The sequence below is a fragment of the Lonchura striata genome, chromosome 1 (genome assembly GCF_046129695.1).
Source record: "Lonchura striata isolate bLonStr1 chromosome 1, bLonStr1.mat, whole genome shotgun sequence".
In the NCBI taxonomy this organism is placed as follows: Eukaryota; Metazoa; Chordata; class Aves; order Passeriformes; family Estrildidae; genus Lonchura; species Lonchura striata.
This window is the reverse complement of record NC_134603.1, coordinates 112,755,782-112,778,754: the sequence shown is the minus strand read 5'-3', so window position 1 is coordinate 112,778,754 and position 22,973 is coordinate 112,755,782. Positions and strand designations below refer to the sequence as shown.

Here is a 22,973-nt window from a genome sequence, read left to right as displayed (position 1 = left end):
CTGGGTGGAAAGGTGCTTGGGCATGGGGTAAAAATTCCCATGCCACCACTAGGGACTTGTCTCTGGATAGTTTCTCTTCCTTAAACTTGTTTATTCTGTATGCTTATTTAAATGCGTTTTTTAATTAGTCAATGGCCGTATTTAATATGATTCCAGGGAAAACCTGGCATATCTCAGTTTCTCCATCTAACCCTTATGATTTGGCCCGTAGGGGTGAAAAATAGATTTTATGCAGGTTTGGGGGTTTTGTTTCAGTGTTGTTTGGTTTTTTGTTTTTAATTATGAATGGCATTAATCAAAAATACCTGCTACAGATGCAAGAAGTTGATTTCTCTCCAAGTGAGACACCAAAACCTGTAGATGAGGCCAAATATAGCATCCAACAAGTAGGGTGGGGATACAGTCAAATAAAGAAGTCCAGCACAGTATCCACAAGGTGATTACAGTATTTTTTATTTTTGCATTGTTCCCTTTCCCCTCTTTCAGTGCCACTCTGTCACTTGCTAATAGCTGGCTTACTTGTGCCACTGATTAATATCTTCTCTGTGGAGTACTGTTGCAGTAAAAACATGTAAACCTAAAGATGTAAAAATATACTGATTTACATGTAAACATGTAAAAATGTATTGGTTACTGTATTGGTATGGAATGAAAGAGCCTCAAGTCCAACACTTTATCTCTAGTGGTGAAGAATGTGAAATATTACCTTGAAAGGAAAAAACACTCTGTACCTAATTGCAGAATGTTGAGACATTACTCTTGAATGCAGTATTAGCTTAGTAGCTTGAGTGTGAGGAGCAGGATCTCAGTTTTATCTTCCAGTGTTTCAGCTGGAATATTGGGAGAGGGGTTTCTATCCAGATGTTTTTTCAATTCCTAAAAGTGCTCAAGTGTGTTATCAATTACTCTTCTCTAATACAGGCAATTTGTGACCTATTGTTTAAGTCAATCTCTGATTTGTTGCCATGTCATGTTGCTGTTGAAAAAGTGTTATTGCTGAAACTTACTGCTTCTTTTTCTTGTTTGTATTTAAAGAAGAAATTTCTTCTATTTGGGAAACACTGAGACATGTATTTACCTATAGATGTGTTTATGAAATACAAAATGATGTTTGATGCAGAGTACTTCCTAAAGTTGTTTTTGTTTGTTTGTTCTTTGCATACACATTTAAAATGAATGTAATGTCTGCCTCACTGAGTGGCACCCATTTAACTAACACAGGCCAGTGTAGGTTAGCATAGAAGTAAACGTTTGCGAAACCAGTTTATTCATTGTACCGTGAAATTCATGTAAACAAAAATACTCTCCCAGAAAATGTTTTCTTTGAGAACCTGCCAAAATTTATTGAATTCATCTGTCTTGACAGAGCACTTCGGCTGACATCAAACAAGTCCATACCTTGCAGTGAACAGCTGCAGCTACTTTAAAATTAAGTTAAGCAAGCATGGAAAAAAAAAACAAAACACCAACAACAAAAAAGGGCAACGAAATATAATACCAGGGGAAAAGTAATTAGCCTGATACAATAAAATCTGCAGTGATTCAGGACATAAAAAAAGCTTCCACGTTACAGCAGTGACTCACGGATGAGCTGAACGACTGACCAGGCCGCACCTTCCTTACGACTGCCTGGTGTGCCGCATCCATACGGATGGAATTCTCGCCCGTTCCCAATAGCCGGCCTCTCCTTTCTTTCGCTTGACACCGCCACGGGCGGCCCGCACCACGGCAGGGCCCAGGCAGGCACCGCCTGGCAGCACCTGTGCCTCGCCGGGCCAGCTGGGGCGGACGGGCCGCAAGTGTCGCGGGTGTGACAGCGGCGGGCGACCCCGGGGCGCACGGCGGGGCGGCGGCAGCCCGCTCCTCGCCTGTCGGCGGCGCAGCTTTGGGGACAGACGCGGCGGCGGAGCGCGGAGGTTCGCGCAGCTCCCGCCCCTGCCGGGCGCCCGCCCCCGCCCGGCCCCTTCCCGGCGATTGGCGGCAGCGCCCGGGCAGGTGCCGGTGCGCGGCGGGAGCTGCCGCCGCCGGCACCGCAGCAGCACTCGGCGCGTCCGGCGGGGCGGGGAGGGCTGAAGGCGACAGCGACAGCAGCAGCGGCGGCGGCAGAAGCAGCAGCAGGAGGAGGAAAAGACAGCGCTCTCTCCTCGCTCCGGCCGGTGCGGAGCGGGACCGGGACACCTGTGCCCGGCGGCTCCGCGCAGGTGGTGGCCGGGGGCCGGCGCGGGGCGGCCGCAGACCCCGCCGTGCATGAGCGACGGGGCACAGCCGCCGGTGGTGCCCGTGCCCCAGAGCGGGGCGCTTCCCGCCCGCCTGCCATTGTGGTGCAGCCCTCGCACTTGGCCGGGGTGAGTACGGCCGGGGCCGGGGCCGGGGCGGGCTGGGTCCCCCTGCTGCGGCAGCGCGGGCCGGCCGGGGGTGGGGGCGGCCTGCGGCAGGGCCGGGGCGCGGGGCCGCAGCGCCCGCCGGGCCGGCCGGGCTCGGGCCGGGCCGGGTGTCGGGGCGTGCTGGCGGCCGAGGGGCCGCCGCCCTTCGGGGGCGAGGCGGGCGCTCCTCCGCGGCAGCGCGGCGCTGGGCTGTGCTTTAATTACCGGACAGATGTCGGAGCCGCTTCGTGCCGTTCTGCTGACCGCGTGGCTCTTGGAGCGCTGTCACTGCAGTGCATCATCACCATCGTTATCATTGGAGTGTTTTACTCTTGATCAACTTCCCCGGGAGCCCGGGGAGGGTTTCAGCGTGGCGCTGCCGCTGTCCGCGTTTCATGAGAGCATCCCGCCACTTTGCGCTTGTAATTTATGCCTCAGACAGAAGCAGCGTGCGTTTTCCTAGTATCAAGGTCAGTTTATCGTAAATGCTGAGGAAAATACCATATGGCTCAGACTGACTTTTCTTAGGGAATCTAATTAAGTAGGAGCCTGCATTGTGCTGGGATTTGTGGTATGTTTCAGGCAAGCGTAACTGAATTAGATTGCAAAAATGCCTTATAGTGTGTGTGTTACTCCTCAAGCGTGTTTGTGGGGACAGTAACTGTAACTAACAATCTGTTTTGACAAATTATGCTTTTTTGCCTCATACCTACCATTTTGCTATTTCCTGCATTTCTGAAAATGTGGGTAGCTGTCTTGCTATGGAGCCAGGAATTTTTTTGAATAGGCACAGCGAAGATTTTAGCAATTAAGGGCTTTTACTCATTTGTCTTGTAAGCCTTTTCTGGAAGGCTAGAGAGAGAGAATGGAAGGATAGTCAGTCTAGTTCTCATATTACCGGACATCTTTCTGATTTTGATGGACCTGTCGTCAAATCGGACAGGTTTTTACAGTTGCTTATTTATGGTGATAGCTCTTCTCTGTTAACTGCCTTGAGACCAGTGACTAAGCCCCTGCTGTTAAATGCCAAACAGTAGTGTATGCTGCTCAGTTCTACCTTTAGGAAGTGAATAGAGCTGTGCAAAAGGCAGAAGATGCTGTATCTTGTACGTAGCCCCTTAGGCTATTGCCTTATCCATCATTACTCAGGTATCAGATTGTATAAGAGCATATTTACTGATGCCTTATGCTTGAGCATCTAAAAAGGTACTTGGCTATTGTGTAGCCTTTCTGGGGAGTTTGTCAATTACCTTAGTACATTGCAGTTAGAAAAGGGAGGAGGGGGGGAGTAGCCTTTTCAATCTCTCACATTAATTCCCACTGGTGAGAACGCACACAAATCAATTCCACCCTGGTAGCCCTCACAGGGGTGAGATGTACTTAGAGCACTACACCCTGTGACAGGATTTGGCTCTTGGACCTGCTGCGTGTTCAAATGACACAATATCCTTTCAGGCAGGGTAGTGCTTTTTTGTCTTTGAAACAGTGCTGTCTGGATCTAAAAAACTGAGTTAGAACTTTCATTTATTTTCCTGAGTTGGTTTTTTGCTTCCTTGCTAACTTGATGAATACATCTGAGTGCACTACATAGAGTATACCCAAGTGTAGAGTGCACTGCATAGAGTATACCCAATGTATGAACACAGTAGGAATTCACTCTTCTCACTTCATAGTTGCAGTAAACAGAACACTTGAATGGCTTGTATTTAAGTAAAGAAAAAAAAAAAATCCCCAAAGCATCCAAAGGGTGATGATGAAGCAAGGCTGTATGTATCAAGTGCACTATTGTTCATAAACACTACATTGGTATGAAAATGCGACTCCTTTGTATTGCTGCCAACATTAACATGCCCTATTGTTATAAGACTGGAAACCATGGTTTAGCAGTATAAACCACCTTAACTTGCCCTTGGAAAGTTGGACAAGTTGAAAGAAACTAGCTGACTATAATTCCATGAAAACCACAGGGACAGTTTTTCTCATTGAGAAAATCCATTGAATGGTGTGAGTGGATTAATGCTGCCTTCCTGTGGAATGCTTTATTCACCTTCCTTTTGGATTCAGGTAGGTTACTTTTTAGATAGATTCTTAGAGATAATATAGGCTTCTGGCTTACCTGTGAACCACTGACAGCCAGAGAATAAAACAGCTCCAAGTTTCTTACACTCAGAGATTTATAGCAGCTTGCTTTCAGAAGAAGCTTTTAGGGCTTAAGAGATGAGGCAGATGACTGCTATATTTTGGTGTGAAGCACACCACACTATTCCTCAATTTACCAAAGAAACTTCACCTTTATGGTAAAACCAGGCAATTTTACAGAAGGGCTAAATACAGTGTAATTTGATAAGATTTCAAGCACTGGTTGAGTTTCGCCTATCTCTTTGTGAGATTGGTCAAAGATGCCTGTATCTGAAATTTTGTGAATTTACAGAAACTGGAGAGGAAAATCTCCCATACATATCCGATAAACCAGTAAGTTCTGTCACTCATACGGTAGGCTAGTGATTACGATGTGCTTGCTATTTAACTCTCAGTTAAAACATGCTATCTGTGAGGATCTATATGGTTTATTAGAGAGGGTGAAAGGCCCTGCTTGGAGTCGCAAGACATGACATGTGGCAGGCCTTGGGGGAAGGGAGAGGTAAGGGGTAGAGGGAGGTAAGAGAGGGTCCCAAGAGGGAGAGGATGCTCCAGGAGAGGATGGAAGTTCCAAGAGAACGTCTGGCTCCTCAGGGACTCCTTATCAGGGGGCTTCAAGGTGGGCTGGAACAAGGCTTAGGCCAGTGGGGTCACAGATACCTGATGCTTCAGGGGAGGGTTACAGGTGTGGGATGAACCATACATTGGGGGTGAGATAGAACATTCCATTTAACCTTTGGGCTTATCTGTAGGTAAGGGCATTGTTCAACCAGAAGGGGGGATTGCCTTCATCCTGGCTGTATTATTGTTTTGTAGTTGTTCAGTAACTAAGGTTTGGTATCTCAAAACATATTACCATTTCAATCTCTGTATTTTCTAAGTCTTTTACCAGGCAATCATATTTTAAGGCTTTCCTATTTCATCTTCCCCAACACTACCTTTTTTTTTTTTTTTAACAATTTTGTAGAAAAATGCCATGCTGTAGTTTTTAAAACTTCATTTTCTGTAAATAAACATTATGCTTGGCATTCTGTGTCTTGAAAATAAATAAATAAAGCACACTGTAGTGGAAAGCAGTTTAATAAATCATCTTAGCAGCTTTGTCATAGATGAAGACAGTATAAAGACTACAGTGGCTCGACTGGTCAAAAGCTAATATCAGTATTGTTGCAGTAATGACAGATTTTTAGATCTTATGCATACTGTTCAGGAAACAGAAACACAATAAATTTTTAGGCCAATATGCATTAAATTTCAAGAGCACAGCAATATATATATATTACACTTTTTAAAGAGTGTTTTACTAGTAAAACACCTAATGTAGCAATTTTTTGCTTACCAATTAGCAATATGCTTCATTTACCTTTTGATCCATAGGTGATCAGAAAAGGAAAAACTAATATTGGTGTTTGGTATTCAGATTATTGGAGTTATTACTGTCTACTGGTTGTTTTAAGATATAAAGCATTACCACAGGAAGTGAAATACACATTCTTCAAGGCAAAGTATACCTCCAAATAAAACATCAGCCATTGGGGTGGAGCTGACTACTGTGGAGATTAATCTTGATGAGACACTTTCAATGGCATTGTCCCCATTGGCTCACGGTAATCAATTCAGTAGTTTTCTTGAGTTTTAATGGTGTTGACTTTACAGGCAGATAACTCTATCCTGTCCTCTTGCTGAACACTCAAGCTCAAGTTCTGCTATGTAGCAGTTTCAAGAAGCTCTTTCTGGACTCTTCTTTGGAAAATTAAGCTCTTTCTGGACTCTGCTGCTTATTGATGGAGAAGAATAAATGAGGCAGCCATATTTTCTGGATTATGGTGCAGAGGTAATTTTCCATAGAAAGTGAAACATAGCATCTTCTTGTGATAGCAGTCTGAAGTGTAGTCTCATTCAAAGGCTATTGAAGTTTGTGGCATTCCCACTGTCTTTAATGAATCTTGAAGGTAGGGAACAGGCTGAAATCTTTGGGGTTTTTTAATAACAAAGCAATCCCTTCCCCAGCACCCTCCACTTGTCTCCATGCAGAATAATTGGTGGTTCTGCTGTTGTAAGCCAACTTTCTGCTCTTGGAGGAAGACTGTACATAATCTGTTGTTTTCTTTCTCAAAAGCAAAATATGTTTGTAACTAGTGGCATAAACTTTCTCTTCTGCTCTTGTGATGAATTGTATTTCTTCTGAAACTAATACAAAAGCTTCTTTGCTTATTGGGCATTACCTGTGGGTCAGATGATGTTTTTAATGGGGTTATCTTCTGGCCCTTTTGAGCTGTATGGACAGGATTTTGTGTCCCTGGGTAATAAAAAAAAGTGCTCATTTGTGTCATCAAGATTAATTTCTGCAGGGTGGATGTGCAAGTGTATGATTTAAGTGCAGTTGACAGAAATGTAATTAGCACTGGCCTGAAATACCTAAAATTTCAGAGGTGCACCTACTTTTCTAACCATTGTTAATCTTGCAAGAAATTTATTACGTTTTTTCCCCTTACAAGAACTGATCCTTATGCCTCTCAAGGATCATCCCCAGGAGTGCTTGGTGTATCTTTCTGGAAGTTATCTCAGCGCTTGCATCTAGCTGTCATAAGTGCTTTGATATTTGTTTGACAGACCGTGACTTGGATTTAAGTTAAATCACAATGTGTGAATTGGAGCACCATCAGGTTTCAAAAACAATTGAAGGAGCTTTGAGGAGGATTCAAAAAGGTGTTGTTTTTCACTATCTCAGCTGGTCTTAATCTAAAAGTGACAAAAATCGTCCATGTGTTGATCACTGCAAGCATAGAAACCATTAATGGAGTCCCAAATGAGCAGAAAGCTGTTCACCTGTAGAAGAGGATAAGCCTGATTATTCCATCTCTGACTTCTTTTCTAATATTTAATGGTGAGGTTTCACATTCCTGCTCCAAAGTAGTATCACAGATCAAAACATTGGAAAATGAGGCAAATCATTGGGAGTACTGTGGACTTGGGTTTCACACATGATTAAGTGAGGAACCCTAGTTAGTTCCTAAAGGTTGTGGCTTGATTATGCTGTTCAAATAATAAGTTCCGTGGGACTCAAAAAGGGGTCTGTGCTAGCTGAATGATTTCCTGAACCTGTACGAGGATGAATTGTAGTTTAAACTAAAGGAGCTGTGACACTGCTCCAGTTTGACCCCAAATATCAGTGAAGCAGCAGTGAAAGCCTGACACTGAAGTTGGCCTTTGAACTCCAGAAAATAACTGACCATGTATTATGCTTGAATATAAACATTCTTTATTTGTATAAATTTATGATCCAGAACTTCAGGTGTGTGTTTATTGGTCTAGGCTCAGGTTATCTCCAAGTTGTGCAGTGTCAATATTAAAAATATCAGCTGAGCACTGGTCCAAAGCAGAGTGTCTTCTAAGCACAGTGTGGAGTAGGTCCCATTGTCAACAAATGAATCCATTAACTCCCCCACCTGACAGATTAAACCAGCTTCTTTGGTTTGCAGAGGCTTTCTAAAGCTCTGGCTCTGTTTTACTCATGTTTTATGCCATTTGACAAATGGTTATCTAAACAAACCAAAGACAACCTGCTACTGAAACCCTTTTTACAGTGCACAGGGCATACGTTGTGTGTCAGCTCATCACAAAGTCTTAGTGAAATGGGACATGGGGCTTTTTACATGTCACTTAATTGTTGTCTATCTTATGATGCTTGCTTCTTCAAGGCTAAATCAGGGTTAGAAGTATTTTGCAGGTGTCACGGTAAATGTGGAAGGCACATACTTAGGAATTTATTTTAGCTTTTTACTTTGTTAATTTACTTGCTAATCTGTAAAATTCAGTAATTTGCAGTGGGGTTCCTGTCAGTGGTTTGAATTAACAGTGATTTACCATATTAAATTTGTTTTCACATCTGGCAGCACTAGAGAATACTGCCTCATTGTGGCAACTGCTATTAGAAGCGTTTTCTTACCTCTAAAAATAGAACTTTTGTCCTTCTTGTAGTCCTGCAGGAAGATTCTCTCCGTGAAAGTTTAGTTCTTGGATAAATCTTAATTATATGTTCATGGGTGGTATTTCATAAGAGGAGTGAGGGATATCAATTAGTGCAACAGGTGTTGTGGGGGAAAATATCCATTTTACTGTATAGCATATTTTAAGTATGCCTCTGATATGTTTGCATATTAGTTGGATTTTATGTTATGGATGTTTTGGTAGCAGGCAAGCAATCCACACTTAATTGTTTACTTTTGTAGCTTACATAGATTAATCAAGTTATGGCTTTCAAGTTGTGATGAGTTTGTTAATTTATCATAACTCTTTTGCCTGTGTTATTGAAATGCAGAATAAAAAGCAAATACAAAATGTGTAGTGCTTCCAGAGCTGTTTGACTTTTTACAAAAGCTTCACCTTTTCTCTCAAGGTTTTATTTTTTTCCCCATACTAAAGATGTTAATAACTCAGATGAGAAGCCTTATCACCACTTAACTCAACAGTCATGCTTTGGCATTTTGGAGTTGAAAAACCTATCTTAGTGGACCTATTTTCTTCGTTAGTTTATTGAATGTTATCTCTAGTTGTTCTGACAAATAGTGACTGCTGTGGCATAGGGGAAGGCATTTAACTTTGGTACACATGCTTGTCATGTGCTGCTCCACAGCTCGTACAGCAGGGGACCTTCTGTATCATTCAGTTGCTTCAGGTCATACAGGAAAATAGGATGTTGGCATCTGAAATAGGGATCTGCACAGTAATATCCAGAATGCATCAAGTTGGAAGGGACTGTCTGGTCCAGTGTCCCTGCTCAAGCTGGGCCATCCTAGAGCATGTGGCACAGGATTGCATGCAGGTTGTTTTTGAGTATTCCTGCTGAGGGAGATGGCACAACGTGTCTGGACAACCTGTTCTAGTGTGTGGTCACCTACTTGAAGATGCTCTTCTTCATGTTCAGGTGGAGCTTCCTGTGCATCAGTTTCTGCCCTTTGCCTATTGTGCTGTTGTTTGGCACTACCGAGACACGTCTGGAAACATCCTCTTGGTATCTTCTCCCCCCCACCTTCAGATACTTACAGGCATCCTCCTGTTGCCCTCCACAAGGAGGGAGGTAAATAATTGAACCTTCCCAAACTTAATATGGCATTGTACCTGAGTTTTTTTGGGTGCCAGTACTAGACTGGTATTCACGTTTATTTGCACTGCTAAAGTAAGTGCTCGCTTCTCTGCCTCTTAGAATAAGAGAGAAACCCTTCAATTCTTTGAAGGAGCCAAGAAGTATTCACCATTTCTTTCATCTCCCTTCAATCCATGTGGCTCATTTGAGGGCCACTGATTGTGAAATGCTGGACAGGTGTCTCAGGAGAAAGTTGTGTCATGTGTAATGCAGCACAGGTGGGTGAATATTTTTGCAGTCCTCACTCTTGAGCTGATGCTGAGGGGGAGAGGTAGGAGTACAAATGAGCCTTTTGTTTTGTATTCTCTTCATGCTGGCTCAGGCTTGGCAAGTACAGTGTGAAGCCTGATTTGCTGGGTGTGTTCTGGTTTGTGTTTTGATGCAAAGGTGGAAGAGGCATAACTCAGTTCAGTGGCTTCTGCTCTCTCTGTGCAGGGAGTCTGGGCATGTAGAATTAAACTCTGAGCCCCACTTTGCAGGTTAGGCATTCAAAGGGAAGCCCCTGCAGTCTTGTGCTTACAGATGTGCAAATTTCTGATTGTGTTGGACTGTTTGGGATCAGTTGCTTTACCTAAGTGCACATGCTGGCTTTCTTGCTGGCCTGTGATGATTCACTCTGGAATTGGTTGACAGTCTATTACAGTAATGAGCTGAATTTCATGCTTTAGATTGAAGGCACATGGAGAAGAGGCAAATCATCCAAGATAAAATTGTGTGTCAGCACATTACTGCTCCAATTTTGTCTTTTTCTCCAAGCTGTCTTCTTCATTTCTAGAAGAGTGATAGTCAGTCTTGCACAGTCAGAATATTTGTTGTCAGATGCATCATCTTTACGCACCGTTCCACAAGACGGTTGCTACTAAATAGAGAGAAAATAGAGCTGAACAGGATTTGCCTAAATTCAGCATAAACAATAGAAGAGGAGACTGAAGTAAAATGAGACTATACACTAACTAGAAATCCACTTGCATATGAAATACGTGAAATCAGTGTATGCCAGATAACCTATGATCTTTAGCAGCTGCGGGGATTTTTTGATAAAACTTGACTCTAGTTCAGTTTTACCAGTGAGAAGATTATTCTGGTCCATCAATTTAACTTTTGTATCACATTTTGAAACCCCAATGGGATTTGTGTTTGTGTATTAGTTGTAGGCCTGATACATAAATATAAAATGGCTATAAGTTGTTACACAGATTCTCTTTTTATAATGACTTTTTTTTTAACCATCAGAGGTAGACAACAGAAATTAGATCCTACAGTGCAACCTTTAGTCTTTTCTAAAATTGTTTTTCTATTTAAATAAAATAGGTTCCATTTTTTTAGAAACGCTTATGTGCTGTGTTCTGCCTTTAGGAGAGTGCTATCCTTCTATGCGATGCCGTTCTTTCTTGAATGGAATGTGACTTCACTAAGATTTTTAATTCTGTTGTTATGGTTTAACCCCACCAGCTGCTAAGAAGAAAATGAACCCTATCCCAGCTGATGAACCATATCCCAGCTGTCACCAGGACATTCTGCTATTTCATATTCAGCACTTAAAATAACATAAAATACAGAAGCAAGAAGAGTGTGAAGCAACTGTTTATTTCCTAAATAGCTTAAAATTTAAAACTATGCAGTACTAACCTTTGACCTGTAAGGTTTACAGTTTCACCCAGTATGGTATGTTCCAGCAATCTTTTAGATAAATGTACATACAATTATTATAATAACTTGCATTAATAAGGAACATTTTTCCCTGAAGGAACTGAATGAACTTCTTGTTTTAAAACCTGCTGCTTTACCCCTCACACTCCCCAGTGAAACAAATGTAACTTTGCTCAGAGGCTTGCCAGCTGTTTGTTTTGCTGCTTGCAAATCTCTCATAAAATTAGTCTAAGGCTGAAAGCAAGATAATTTTTTTTTGCTTTGGTTGTTGACCAGGAAATATGTGCAGTAAAACTCAGTAAAAATCAGTGTGGGTACAAAGAATAACATAGTCTTTGAGATCTTTATCTTATATCTCATTTAAAATGTGATACACCAGATACAAGTCCCATGTTGAAGTCAGGTGGGTTATATTGAATTCTTCAATCTAAGAGTTGGCTTTTTATTTCTGATTAGTGTATTTTCCCTTTTCTTATTTTGAGGTATTTGTTCATTTCAAGTGTAAAGAGAAGAATATTCAGTGTTTTTTACTCAAGCTTCTAGACATTATTGGAATTTAAAAGATTAACAAATCTGTGGGCAGTATTAATTATGCCTCATTTCAGACTTAATTTTGTGCTGGCTGTAGTAGTAATTACTTTGGACGGTGATGCTTTTTAAATGTTGGGTTATGGCTGAAGTCTCTTTTATTCAAGTGTGTTGATATAACTCAAAGCACTATTACCTTATATTTGTCAAATGAAGCGTATGACATTATGTCACAATATTGTGACATTTGCTTTCAAAAATTATCATATGACCTCACGTGAGCAATGTGGCAACTTCTTTTGGACAATTCAGTAAACAAAACTTTTTAAAATACGAAGATGGTCAAGGAGCTCTGTTGAGGACAAAGTGCTTGTCTTCTTCTTTGTCTTAGAAAAGTGACTATGTTGTACAATTTAAAAGGGAAAAATATTCACAAGGAATTTCTTATAATGCTACAAGAATTCTGGAAATAATGACAAGAAAGATTGAGCAGTATTATTTGGGTCCTGACAAACTGCTAAAGGAAGGAAAGATGATCTTGCTGGTGATAGAAGCAAAGATATAGTTACTAGTAGGTTTCTTCTTGATTTTCTACCTGGAAATTATAGAAGCGGTAGAGTAGCAAAACAGAGTAGAAAAGTTCTGATGAAGAGTTTGGTGAGTCTAAAGCTGAGACTATGTTGGGGAAAGGTATTGTATATGAAATATTTCAGTTGCAAATAACTGAGTTGAAGGAGTTTGTGGTCTTGGTTCCTCAGGTATTACATTTCATCAGTGCACATCAACAGCATTTTAGTGCAAAACTTATGCTGTGGAAACCAATGAAATCTTAATTAAGAATGTGCTCAGAAATGGAAAGAATTATAGGTTATTCTTGTTTGGAGAGCTATCTTCCAGATACCCATTGTATATACCTCCCAAGCCTTCTCTTCTCCAGGCTGAGCTGTCCTAATACTCCCAGCATCACTTCCTGTGAAAGATGCTGCAGTCCCTTAACAATCATTGTGGCCATAAGTATCTTTCTTTTCCTGTGGAAGCCCAAACTAGACACAGGACTCCAGATGCAGCCTCACTAGTGCTGATTGCTTTGCTACAGCATAAAACTAAGAAATCTGTGTTGTACAATATTCAGTGTGACCACTTGCATAATTAATTTTATATTGTAGTTCTTTGTCAAGCAGAGAATCTGTCTTAAATATTAGTTGGCACTTAGCCCAAAAAACTTTTATTCTTCCCCACCCTCCTAGTAATGCTAATCATCTGCTGAGACTCCAAGTCCAAACAGATTAGGTGTCATATGGGTGAGTAGGAAATGCACTACTTGCCCTTGTTTCCAGTGTTGATGGGCTTGGTGATGTTAAAACCATGCATTGCTTGTCGTTCTTGAAAAACACTTAATTTGCTTGTTTTTCTTTTTGCTGGGGTTTGGTTTTGTTTTTGAGTTTAAACTCAAGAAATGTTTTCATTGTGGAAGTTTTAATTAGATTTTAAAATAGACTGTAATAAGTGTTAAGGTTAGAGTATTACTCAAACAGTACCCAGTCATGTTTTGTAAGCCTAGACTTTTCCGTTATAGTGTTTTAATTTTTTGAGCACAAGTTTTCTAGGGAGTGATACTATTCCTTGTAAAGTCTGTGAGATCTTAGATTTTGTATTCAGTTTGAGATTTACCAAAGAAGTACTCTTGAAGGCAATCATCTGAACAGCCTCATGTAAGTTATTTTAATTGAGACCAGAAGTTAGTTTAGGTTGAGAAACTATTTTGTTTGTTTTAGGCTAGTTTTAAGTGTAACTTGTTACATTTCCTCTAGAGGACTCGCAATTGTAAATTTCCAAAATACGTAATCCAGATCTACTGCAGAAAAGACATTTGAGAATTGTTTATAAATATTTATAAACTGCTGTGATACTCCCAGATCAGAGGTGATTTAGTAATGGGATGAAAAACTATTTCCTGGAAAAACACACAGTGTTCCTTAGAGGTTAATGTAATATTAGAATGCAGACTGAGAATGCCATAAGAGAGCTAAACCACATGAAAGTCTAAAGTTAAAATTGCTTCTGATTTTAAAGCATATGTACTTGGAATTAATTCTTTGCCAGCCCCAAAAAATCAGAGGTGGTGGGGCTGCCCACTTATTCCCAAATTTAGGGGTAAATTTCCCCTTTCTAATACATGGTCACAATTAGCATTGGCAGCTGAATCAAAGGGATGATTTTTTCTTTACTAATGGACCAGTTTGCATATGTGGAAAAACATTAGTGATTTTTAGACCATTTCCAAAAGGGTTTTGATGAAGACCTGAAGGGAGAACCTATTACGAAAATGTCAATTACAGTTGTTGACTTGATGCTCAAGATACTAGGAGATCAAAGATGAAATTCTAGTTACCTTCATCATCTTGTGTCTCAGAAGACTGTAGCCTTTGCATGAAGGTGTCTCTACTGGCTCCAGGAATTACTTAAAAAAGTGTTATTTCCTTTTACTATGTATCCTGTATTTTCCCTTTAAGCCTATATGTGTGTGAAAAAAGTTACTTGGAAAAGCCCTGCTTACTTCCCCATGGATGTGGCTCTCCTATAGTGAAGCCCTTCTATGCTTTTAGAAAGGCAGAGGTGCCTTTGCACTCGAAGTGCTTTGCGTGGAAGAGCTGAGCAGATGTCCCTAAGCATGAAGGGAAGGATGTGTCCCAGGGCTCTTCATGGTCTGTCTTGGAGCTTTAACCGAAGTGTTACCTCAGCAGATGCTTTTCCTTGACAGTGCTCAGTGAGGTTTTGATATAAGGATTGTAGGTGAAAGGACAGAGGAAAATCTTAATACCCCAGTGAAAATTTTGAGAAGATTTATGTACATGTGGCATTGGAAAAAACCCATCTTGCCAGTTGTTCCTTACTATGTTTTAGCCAATCTTTAATTTTAACATATATTCTTGGTCTTGGAAGTGAGATTAATGGACATTACTTACAGTTCTTTGTTTCTTTGGCACTTTTCTACTATGCAAATTTTATAACCTTTATTAAATACTCATTGTCATCTTCCTTTGTAGATTCAGAGTCAAGCTAAAATATGGTGACTTTTTTACAGCTGTATGGTGAGCATGTATCTTGTTGGAGGGATTTGTCATCTTGATTTCACCTAAGCTTATCTACCATCTGCTTGGTTTTGGTTAAGTGTTGTTTTCTTGGGCAAGGAGTTTATTCTAAACTTCATGAATAGCCTAACCAAAACAGACTAACCAAAAAATAAGCAGTGCCCTCATTCTGTGTTTGTGTGTTTTTCTTGTTTGAAGAACAGTAATCAGATGATTGTAGGAAGGTAAATATTGTATTAAAAAACCCCCACCAAACTAAGAAACAAAACCCAACCAACCACATCCCACATCATTGTCTGCGTAGCAAAAGAAATGTTTAGAAAATAAAACCAATTTTTCCCCCATGCTTTTACTTGCAGTAGTACTTGGAGCAGTTAATTGTATGCATTAGTTTTTCTTAAGGTGGGTTTTTTTTTGAGCAAGAACTAGCTTAGATGCTTTACATAGTCCCATCCATTTTTTGCTCACCATGGATGAAGAGGTGTGAGAACTCTGGGCTTGGTCTGGGGTCTCGTATGGTGGTAAAGTCTCTCCTTCAACCCGTGCTTCCAAAGAAAAACTCTGCAGCCTCTTGCTGTTCAGTCTCAAGGCAGTTTATTGCGAGTTATCTAAAAGATTGTCTGCACGGGCTGCGGCTGTTGGTCAGCGGCCCAGGCAGAGACGCACACACCCTGACATCCTCTCTGTCTGCTGTCTTCTTCTCTCTCTGCCCAGGGCTGCTGCTATCTTTTATATGATATATTACGTATTACATGTTTACAGTTTTTCCCCCAATACCTACTACCTATATTACAAAGTGCTTTTCTGCTCTAAACCAATCCGTAAGTGCCAACATCACCAAGAACGTGGAGGCAAGGAAGGAGGAGGAAGAATAGGATCAGCCCACTTTCCTCCATCTTAGCATTTCTGACCCCCATGTACAAAGTAAAAACCCCCTTGCACAGGTGCTAAAACTCCCCTGTACAATACTAAAAAAATTTCTCCTCTGTTTTGTAATTACTTTTGCTATACTATCTAACCCTTTGTGACTGCTTGCTCCACCTTCAAAGTTGGTAACTCATTCCATGGCTCACACTCAAAATCACAGCTGTTTCCAGCTGTCTGCTGGGATCTAAAATGCTTCTGACCAAGGCCTGGAACCTCTAAAAATGTCTGAGAGGTGTTTTGAGTTCCAACAAAGAGGCAGTAATAGAGTAATAGTTATCTCTTGTATACAGTGTAGAAACTGTAGTATGTTCATGGTTATTATATACATTGCTGGGGGCTCATAACAGAGATGCAAAGACTGTCTTATGCTTCTGAAACTATAACACAAAGTAGAGATGGAGACCTCTATGATTGCCCAAATAGTTGCATAAATCAAATGACACAAGTTAATACTGAGAGCTGAATTTACTAGAATTCAATTAAATGAGTAAAAGTAATGAGAAAATAAATTAGAACAAATTTAATTAGCAAAACTTAATGGACCAAGCTCTAGTTCAAACTTTATAGTACCTTCAATTCACACATAACATTAACTACTACTTTTTCTTGTCCAACTTTATAGTGGCGACATCTAAATATAGATAGTGACATCTAAATCTTTTCAGTCATTCTGGGAGATCCATTTTAAATTTATATGCTTACTTTTTAAAATGGTTCTTTAAAATAATTCCTGATTTCTTAGTTGGCAGTGCACAACATTTTTGAGTGTTACAGCAGTGTGTTCTCTGTTCATGCACAGTGACAGGGATTGCCCTGCAAGCAGTTTTATAAAATCTTAAGCAATGTCTAAGCCTGATTTGACCTGACTTAGTTAAACATGTTCCTTTTTGAGAGCAACACTGAGGTCTGTCCTCAGCATCTCTTATTATCCCAAATAATGTATCTTTTTCAATTATATTTGAATGGAGGGTGATTGCTTTCAGTGCGTGGAACTTGCAAAACAATTCTGAAATGAATCCTTCAGGTTGCTTAAAGGAAGTTTACATTGGATTTTAGAAACAATTCCACTACTAAAAGGTGTGTCAAACATTTGAACAGGTTGCCCAGGGAAATGGTTGAGTTGCCATTCCTGAAGGTATTTAAAAGATGTGGGGGTGTGGTACTTAAGGACATGGTTTAATGGTGGACTGGGCAGTGCTGGGTTAATGGTTGGACTCAGTGTAAAAGGTGTTTTCCAGCCAAAAAGATTGAAATGTTTTCTTTTCTGATGTTTATGGCAGCAACTTTCATTTTGTGTGTGTGATCTCCATGCACTTGTGAAAACTGTGAGTTCTTTCAATTTATTTTTCTATTCTATTTTATTTTCTTTTTCTGATTTCAGATATTCCTTATAGTTATTCATATCCAGGACCCAGTGTATAATGGGGAGAAAACTGGACCTTTCTGGCTTGACTGATGAAGAAGCAGAGCATGTGCTCCAGGTGGTCCAGCGAGATTTCAGCCTTCGTAAGAAAGAAGAGGAAAGGCTGAGGTAAGGATAAAAATAGGATTAAAAATATTAGTCTATCTTTATTACAAAACTTTGGAGGAAATCAGAGAACACAGCATTTTTGTGGTGTTCTATGCATTAATAATAATTCCTGTCACAAGGCAAGAAATACTCAAACTCCTACACGTGAATTCAATTACTGAGTAGTAATTAATTTTTGCATTTAGTCTATCCTAGATTAAACCACAGAAATGGTCTCTGAATCACCTGTGTATATCTCCTGGGTAGAGGCTAAGTAATGTTTGGTGTAGCAAAAGGAGAAGTTTATGTTAAGAGAACTTTTTGCCTGCTGTAGTCAGTTTCATTTTTTTATTCAGAAACTTTGCATGCAAACATCTGAAAGTGAAGAAGTTCAACCCATCTCTTTCCCCTGAAACAGTCAATGAGGATGTGTTATCTATTGTATTGAGACAACTTTGCTATCAGTATTCTGTGTACAAAGTGATTGCAAGCAGAAATAATCCAGAAGAAAACAGATGGAACTTGTTGGCAAGGTAGCTGAGGAAATTTGGTATGTGACAAGGGGACTACAGATAGAGACCTGAATTGGTTTCTAGCTTCAACAATATTTCCTTGAATTATTATGCCTGATTTTTTATTACCTTCTTTGAACATATCATTATTTATTATCTGAAGTGCTCTGAAGTCTCTATCTGTGGTTGGCAAATGCACTTTCTCTTATTTCTACTTCTATCTCAGGCATCATCTGTTTCTTTTTCATTTAGTATCAAGCTGAAGTCTACAGAGCAGGAAGATGTTGAACACAACAGAAAACTAGGCTTATATACCATCTGCAATTGAAACTGTCTCACCTGGAACATTAGGAGCAAGAAATGTGTTTTGCAGCGTAGGCCTACTTCAATTTTAGCATGCTGTGCAAGTTCTTGCTTGGGTTGGTAGTACAAGCTTGCTGCAGAGAGAAAAAACTGCATGAGGATGGCCCACAGAATTTTTTTTTGACTGTTATGCCATAGGTTGTTCTGATTACTCTGGTAATTTTTCACAACATAGCCAAGAGATTCTAGAAACAGCTTAAGGAGGGTGAGTGTGTGAGCTCTCTCTGGCTTTTTGTACCATGACTGGTTGTATCTTTCTGAAACAAGCATACCACATCTGGGAAGTGCTGGGGCATCTTGCCTGTTCTATACAATAGATTTATAGTGAGAGGAGGAGGGGCAAGACATGCACACAGAAAATTGACTGGAAAGCCTAGAGAGAGAAAATTTCTGCTGGTGTCTGTATTGTCATTTTGCTACTGAAGTTTTTCATGACACATAATTTCACAAGTAGAAAACTGGTGTGAGAAGGTAGCTAAAACACTGTGAAGGTAGGTATATTTCAACTATATATGACTTTTGTCTTCTTGCAAAGTTATGCCTTTTGCAAGTATTAAAGTATGTTAAAGTGCTGCTGTATAATGAGCTGTAGTGACAAAGCAGAAGTTCTGAAATGCAGCTGTTATTTAAAATATGAATTTAAGTAGTTTTAATGACACTAAAATTGCAAGCGAAGTTCAAAGCTTACTTCTGACTTAAAAGCTATGACCTTTTTTATTTTTCTTTTTTAAAATTGGGCTACTCTGGTTGGTTTTGGTTGCTTCGTGTGCAGCACATCTTTGTCTTACTGTGTGATTGAAAGTATGTAAGAAAATTACATGATCTTGCTATAGATAGATTTTTCAACCTGTAAGAAAAGAGATTAGATTTGCTTTGATGTTCTTGGCTCTATTGTGTTTGTATTTAGAATGTTATCAACTGGTAAAGTTACCATATAGTTTCACTTTAGAAGTGAAACTCTATAAGGCTTTGCAATCTTTTCTAAGATAAAAAAGCTGACACACACACACATATATATATATAATATATTAGACTTCTAGACTTCTTTTAACAAATTCAAAACCAAACTATATCTAAAGGTATGGTTTTGCATTTCCTTTTTTTTTTATTATTCCTGCAATTAATTTGTGGTAGCAGCATTAGACTTTAGATTGAACTGTTGAAGCTTTTGCGTGTGGTAATTTCTTAAAATAAGGTTTCTGTATAATTCTTCATCTCATGAATGGTGTTATTTTTGGGTGGTGTTCTCCACCAAGATTTAAGTAACTCCTTCACATACCTCTCTCTGTATTATTCCCATTGGTAACAATTATTTCTAAAGATCAAGGAATACTTAAGGGAATATATGATAGGTTTCCACTATATCAGGAGAATAATGAAAGCTAAAAAACTGTGAGTGTTTGATAACTTGAATTTTGCTTTTCTAATGGCAGCTGAACAGTTAACTAGCATACTACAAGAAGTGAAGCTTATCTTTACTTCTAATAAATGTTTTTAAGGCAGTAAAATGACAAATGTTTTAGAGCTAACATTCAGTGTCTTTTTTATAGTATTGCTGGGTTTACATGTTAATTTATTTTTTCATACTCTGTAAACAAAATGACATAAGTATGGAGAAAAGCCATACTGGTGATCTGCATTTTCTGCTGCAAAGCTAATTTTAATTTCTCTGCAGTGAGGATTTTTTGCAGTGGTTCTCTAATTTAAGTCTTTCTCACAACTTTATCTCCCACTGTTATCAGACAGATTGGTCTTGTACATTTTGTGAAAAAAAATTAGTTGGCAACAGCTGGTAAGATAACAAAGATAATAATAAGCATGTGTACATATTTAGTGAGTACAGTGGTTGGTTTGTTATATCTTACTGCTTTGTATTGGTTTTTTGTGTTTTTTTTTGTTTTGTTTTGTTTTTTTGTTGGTTTTTTTTTTTTTTTTTTTTTTTTTTTTTGCTATGGCTTTCAACCTGATATGAGATTAATAATATTTACTGTTCCTTGTCACTTGTTCTCCCATTATCTTTCTGGTTTGATTATATGTTCGTTGTGGTCTTTGGCAGTAGTGTTTTCATTTACCCCTATGTTAGTGTAGTCACTCAGAGCCATTGTGGCTAAAATTGTAACACAGACTTGCAAATGAATGGGCTGAGTTTACTGTGAATCAGTTGAAGTAGACAAACAAGGCAGATCTGGCATAACTAGGAAGGCGATTGGTTTGAGTTTTTTGGCATGTATGTTCAGAACAACCTTACATCCCTTCTGCCACTGAAGCTCTGCAGGCTGTCTCTGGGCTCCTGGGACGCTAAGAATCATAGATGGCTTTTTGAGGAAGTCATGCTAATGACTTGTTTCCTTATGTACAGATTTATTAGTCTTGAATTTCAGGCTGCATGCAGCTGCAGGATGTTAGCAGTGGAGAAGACTGGACTGTGTTGAGGGTTGAACATTTAATATTTTGCTGTGCATAATATCTTTGTCATATCTACAGTTTGGGAGGGACAGTGTCCTCTTGTTTTTAATATTTATTTTTTTTAAAGAAATGAAGAGGAGAGCTAATAAGAGCTTCCAAGTCCAAAGGCTTGTGTGTGAGGTAGGCCTTTATACATAAACAGATATGTGAAAGTGTCTTATTTATTGCCTGCTTATTCAGTTTTCATGACTGGCTAAATATGGCACTGTTTATTCTCATCCACTGTGAGCAAGCTCAAGTTCCCCGTAGGTTTTGTTTTTACCATTCCTGCTGTATTTATAAACATGTGTATCCATTTGTTTTAGGTCAGGAATGCTGAGAAGTCAAGGTGTTTTAAATAAGTGAAATTATAATTTCACAGAAAATAATTGATGGATTACCTTATTGTGGTAAATGTTCCTGATCTGTTATATTTTAGCCATGTGGACACGTTAAAAAATGGCTGTTCTGATTCTCACATTCGGAGTGGGTGCAAAGGGAGGCAAATTAGAAGGTCAGAAGGGTTCAGGCATAGAGCGGGCTCAGTGCTGATCAGCTGTAAACAGCAAACTGCAAGCAGATCAGATCTTTACCTGTCAGTAGCTACCTTACCTTAGGAAGCCATGGTTGGAGTGACTTAAGCTGCCTTTCTGTAATCGTTGGCTAAGAAGAGTTTCCATCACCATAGTGAATGCTGGATCAGCCATTTGCATGCTGGTATTTTAGTGGTAAAACTTGCACTGGGCAAGGATACTTCTTTGCAGGCAGCATGGTTCTCTTTTGTTTAAACCACTGCTGTTAATCACCTGACAAAACATATTTACAAAGAAAAACTACTGACCTTCTGGTGCTACATGGATATGGGATCATAGCACTTTAGCAACTTAATATACTTACGTAGGGTTTGCTGGAAACAGCACAAGGGAAGTGTAGACAACTGACTTGCCCACAGGCAGAAACATCACCATGTCTTGCTTGATGTTGTGTCTTTCATAGCTGAGTTGCTGAATATCAACTTTGCTGCCTTTATTTATACAGTCACATTTTCAGTTGTAGTAAAGACAAATAATGCAGTGATTTGTGATCAGTTTTCCATAAGTGTTTAATTTGCAGAAAGAAAATGAGATGTCTGTGCTCACAGGGGTGCCCTCTCTACTCTGGTTGTTCTAATTACCTTTTTAGCCTAAGAATGAGTAAGGGATTAGGACTGAGACTTGTGTAGATGATTATGAAATTGTTTAAATTGATTTTACCTGCTTTATTCTTCTTGCTCGTTTTGCAGCATATCCTATTGTAGCATGAGTAGGCCTGTGAAGAGGCTTCTGAAGAAACAAATTCTCATACTTGACAAAACTCAGAAACCAGTTTGACACTCTCTTGTCAAACTACAGTAGACTTCGGTGTTTTTACAGTATGTGTCATGGGTCTTGTAGTGGATAAAATATTGAACTCCTTCCAAAGCTTGTTAATCAAAATATTGTCCGTGTGAGTCATATCAAACTGGCAAAATACCAGGACAGACATTTGAGTAGCTATCTGTTGATTCTACGTAGCAGTCCTTGTTCCTCCCTCCTGTGGCAGGCTTGTACCAAATACCTTAAACCAAACAAAAACCAAGCAAAAAAACCCTCCTGTCTGTCTTCCCTCCTCTCCTTCCTTCCAAACAATGCCATTTTATAGCTGCTTTCCTAGTGAGGAAAGAGCAGGAGACTGGTCTCATTGTGCCAAGCTTCAGAGTTCCAGCAGATGAACTTGTTGATCAATACCTTAATTGCTTGAAGTGATTTCAAAAGGTCGTCTTTCCTGCCCTTCACTCTGAAGAACAGTGTGGGGGAAGCCCAGTATGCTGACTTTCTTTATTTTTTTATTTGAGCAGGTTGTCAGTGTTCTGCTTCCTGGGCTGTCATGACAGGTATGTTCTCTCCCTGTGAGAAAAGATCTTAGAGCAGTTAGCTTCTCTGAGGAAGTTGCTGTTTGTGATTCCTATGTTAAAACAGCTGCACGCTTCTCCACTGCAAGTTCTGCTGAGCTGCCATAAGTTTAGCACTCATATGCCTAAAATTATTTTTGGATGCAAGGAATGATTCATCAGAATCATAGCAGCTGAATAAATACTTTATTTTGCTGGGGCTTTGACTTATAAAACAAGATTAAAACATATGTAGGGCACTACAGCTCTTTCCTGGAGGTAAGGATTTATTAACAAGATTAAGAGCAAGACATGTTTTTTTTTTTTTTTTTAATAGTTTATCACCAGTTTTGTTACATAATGTTCCAAGATGCAAACCTGTTTTCTAG

The 22,973-nt window shown here is 39.7% G+C and overlaps 1 protein-coding gene across 9 annotated transcripts in view; it reads left to right on the top strand.

The window, feature by feature from the left end:
- The window catches only part of MYRIP (myosin VIIA and Rab interacting protein), a 307,188-nt gene that overhangs the window by 97,039 nt on the left and 187,176 nt on the right, over positions 1-22,973 (top strand). For 2 of the 9 annotated variants that reach the window (XM_021531272.3, XM_077786769.1), the window contains exons 1-2: positions 2,175-2,345; positions 17,227-17,376. In XM_021531272.3, coding sequence (XP_021386947.2) covers positions 17,267-17,376 — 110 coding nt within the window. In that variant the 5' untranslated portion in view covers positions 2,175-2,345; positions 17,227-17,266. Of the gene's footprint in view, positions 1-2,174; positions 2,346-2,777; positions 2,834-17,226; positions 17,377-22,973 lie in introns of those variants that run through there. The other 7 variants (XM_077786765.1, XM_021531273.3, XM_021531278.3 and 4 more) reach the window with 5 other exon arrangements.